General features: G+C 41.4%; 1 protein-coding gene across 1 annotated transcript; it reads right to left on the minus strand.

Annotated features, from left to right (window-relative positions):
- Window positions 1–1,741: 1,741 nt before the first annotated feature.
- LOC147642193 (uncharacterized) lies at window positions 1,742–2,609 on the minus strand. The gene is made up of 3 exons (XM_086803578.1): window positions 2,428–2,609; window positions 2,218–2,282; window positions 1,742–2,132 (listed from the first exon to the last, which is right to left on the minus strand). Exons 1-3 carry the CDS (start codon window positions 2,492–2,494, stop codon window positions 1,881–1,883), a joined length of 384 nt encoding a protein of 127 aa, XP_086659704.1. The 5' UTR covers window positions 2,495–2,609; the 3' UTR covers window positions 1,742–1,880.
- Window positions 2,610–3,028: the final 419 nt, after the last annotated feature.

Consider the following 3,028-nt stretch of genomic DNA (forward strand, 5'->3'; position numbering starts at 1 on the left):
ACCTCCCACACATACTTAAAATAACTCCAAAAAGTACTTTAGTACTTAAATGGGAGAAAAAAGTGGATAAGAAACCTATACGAGCTTTGCAAAGTGCAAAGTAAAACACAATGCCACCTTAGCAAAGTGTTTGAGAGGATTTCAGAGGTAATTGAGAGTACATTCAAGGATAGATTGCATACCTGAGGCAAGTCAAGTAGATGCATTGGATGCATCACAAAAGCCTTTCTACCAATCCTCTTTTGACATATATCTTCTTCTTCTTTTTGGGAGACATGGGTCTCTATTGCCCCAGAAGTCAAATACAAGGTCTTTAATCTATGGTGTGATGCTGGTAGTACGATGCACCTATCATTGGCATGTAAATAGGGAAAGAGTCCATTGTCATCCTCACACTACAAGCGTGAATTAGCAGAAATGATGTTCCTCCTATGTATACCCCCAATGCCTTGGCAACTGTTCTGCTACTCAAGAGCTTTACATCCTCCATATCATTGGCATTGATGCAAGCCATCACAATTGCCCTTTTGAAAAACAACTCACTACTCGATTGAGGCACCTTCACTTCAGAAAAGGTTTTGCGAATATTGGAGAAAATTGCTCTCTCCAGTTCCATTGCTGGTGGTCGTAGCCCACAAAATGTTGGATGTAAGAAGAGTTACCCAAGAATCTCTGTTTTAATTTCGTCTGTCAGTCCTTGTGTGTCCTTGCGCCAACACTTGGCCCACAACTTTGCAAATCTTCTTTCTTTGGATCTCTTCAACCTAGTCGTTTTCTCTTATCATTTGCGCTACTTCTATGTTCTCTTTTCTTTGCATACTTGGTATGAGTTCTTGTGGAATTTGCCCTGCAATGCTCACACGTGGCCCCACGGTGACATTGGTGAAACCTGTAGAAAACAACCATCCATGGAAGCTGATTGTTTTGTCTTGACTCTACACGCGAGAGAGAGAGAGAGAGAGAGAGAGAGAGAGAGAGAGAGAGTGAAAGACGATCATTACCAAGAAGGTCATGGACACGTAGTTACAATTATTTGTAGACAACAGTTTTTTCTTTTCTTTATTTTTATTGTAACCCCCTAAATTCACTACGTGAAAAGGAATGTCCAAGAAACCCCTTTTTGGTACCACCAATACATGCTATGACCCTGCTGTAAATTCATGTGGAACAACCCATGAGTTGCTAACCAATCACATCCCAAAACAATGTCAATGGGACCCATATCCAATACAAGTAAATCAGCCTTGCAAGTGTACTCATTTGTGAGAATCAACCTCACATCCATGCATACCATTGTGCAATCCATCTTTGCCCCATTAGCCACCACTCGAGCCTCATGCCACAAAGATAAAGCTACAGGTTGTAATGTGAGACTGTACATGGCTTTGGTGTTGACAAAGCTATGTGTGCTTCCACTATCAATCAAAACACGTGCCACCCTTCCATTAATACATGCCTTCAACCTTAATGTATTGGCTCCCTTTTGCAACTATCATATGCATCACTTGAGATATTGCATAGGGTAGCCATATTGTCTTTGTCGTGATAAGCACACGTAGGCAATGGTAACCCATCATCATAGTCAACATCTCCCTTTTTTAATCCACCTAGATCAAAAAGAAATTTACCATCCTTCTCTACATCCTCAACTTCATTGTTGGCATATTCAAATGCACTTGTTATACGAGGCAAGTATGAAGCTCGCCTAGTGTGTGTAATTTCGGCTCAAAAATAAGAAAGAAAGGGGAATTATGGTGTCATAGTGCATATTAGAAGTCTATAAAAATGTGTGTAGTTATTTGATGTTAAGGCCTTTAAGCAAGGACTACCATGATCCATCCATATTTAGCCTTGCCTTCATTAATGAAAGGATTTATAGCTTATGCCCTTTTAGGAGAGGATGGGGTTCTTTGGTTAGCCGTAGGACTGTAGTCTTGTAAAAGCTTTCTACCTTTGGATGAAGAGGAGGGGCATCCTTGCGTAGCCAATAGACCATAGTCTTGTAATACTGATCTCCTTCTTTTGACAACAGGAGGGGGCGATGCAGCGTTCTTATTATTGTGCGCTGGTGCATAATCTCCTGCATAATCCACTTCAGCCAGACTTCTTACTTCATCAATAGCCATTAAAGCCTGCTCACAAAACAATTCGATTACTCTAATCACACCATTACTTATTGCCTTCAAATAATCAACTATTTGTGGTTGATTAGCTTACCCTAGGCGGCGGCCATATCTTGTACTGGTCAAGGTGGGCAGCTTCGAAAATTTCCTGCATTTCTCCTGCACAGGTTGAGCAACATGAGATTTCCTGCATAGGCTGATCAGGCCCATTATTCCTTGAACACGCAATCGATGGGCACATATTAAGGGTTAATTTACCATCTACAACACGCAATTGATGGGCAAATATTTAGGGTTAATTTACCATGAGCAACAGCAGCTTGCAAGAGAGGGGAGACAAGCCAGGCGCAAATGCAAAGACGAACCCACATAGTGATTAAGAACCTGAAGGATGAATCAAGCAGGTAATTGTATTAATTGGCAAAGGATTAACAGAGAATCGATCAGCAATACAAGGGATAGGATTGCGTTAGTTCGCAATGCGCTTCCGGTGCTGATAAGAAGCGAGGAGGGGTCGGTGCCCACACGGCAACCAACCACATGGAGACTACGCGTCACTTTGCCATTCCCTTACTTGAAATCAGTCCAACCTATTTCAGCCTGGTATCCAATGAAAAGATGCCGCGACTTCTGCCCACGTTGTCAAAAAGCTTGTGGTTTTTTTTAAAAAAAACCACTAAACCGGTCTGTTTTTTTTGAAGTTTGGCCAATAGATCTAAGATTTTAAGTAGAAGGTGTGGACCTTTGACTTGCCTTAACTCAAAACAACGACTACTTTACCCTATTTGCGGCCCATACACATATAGATCCCCATTCATAAATATACCCTTTACTTTTTTGCCAATATATGGACTTCTTAGCATCACCACTTAGCTCAGTCTCCTCCATTGTGCCACTCTTGAAAG

Source organism: Cibotium barometz, chromosome 1 (assembly GCF_041138505.1).
Source record: "Cibotium barometz isolate CiBa-2024 chromosome 1, ASM4113850v1, whole genome shotgun sequence".
Lineage (NCBI taxonomy): Eukaryota > Viridiplantae > Streptophyta > Polypodiopsida > Cyatheales > Cibotiaceae > Cibotium > Cibotium barometz.

Bases quoted from the DNA above. Each gene is read 5' to 3' on its own strand.
- LOC147642193 (XM_086803578.1), bottom strand. From the start codon at position 2,494: ATGTGGGTTCGTCTTTGCATTTGCGCCTGGCTTGTCTCCCCTCTCTTG. The intron at 2,283-2,427 runs GTAAATTAACCC...CAACCTGTGCAG, and splicing joins GCAAGCTGCTGTTGCTCATG to GAGAAATGCAGGAAATTTTC. The intron at 2,133-2,217 runs GTAAGCTAATCA...TTTTGTGAGCAG, and splicing joins AGATATGGCCGCCGCCTAGG to GCTTTAATGGCTATTGATGA.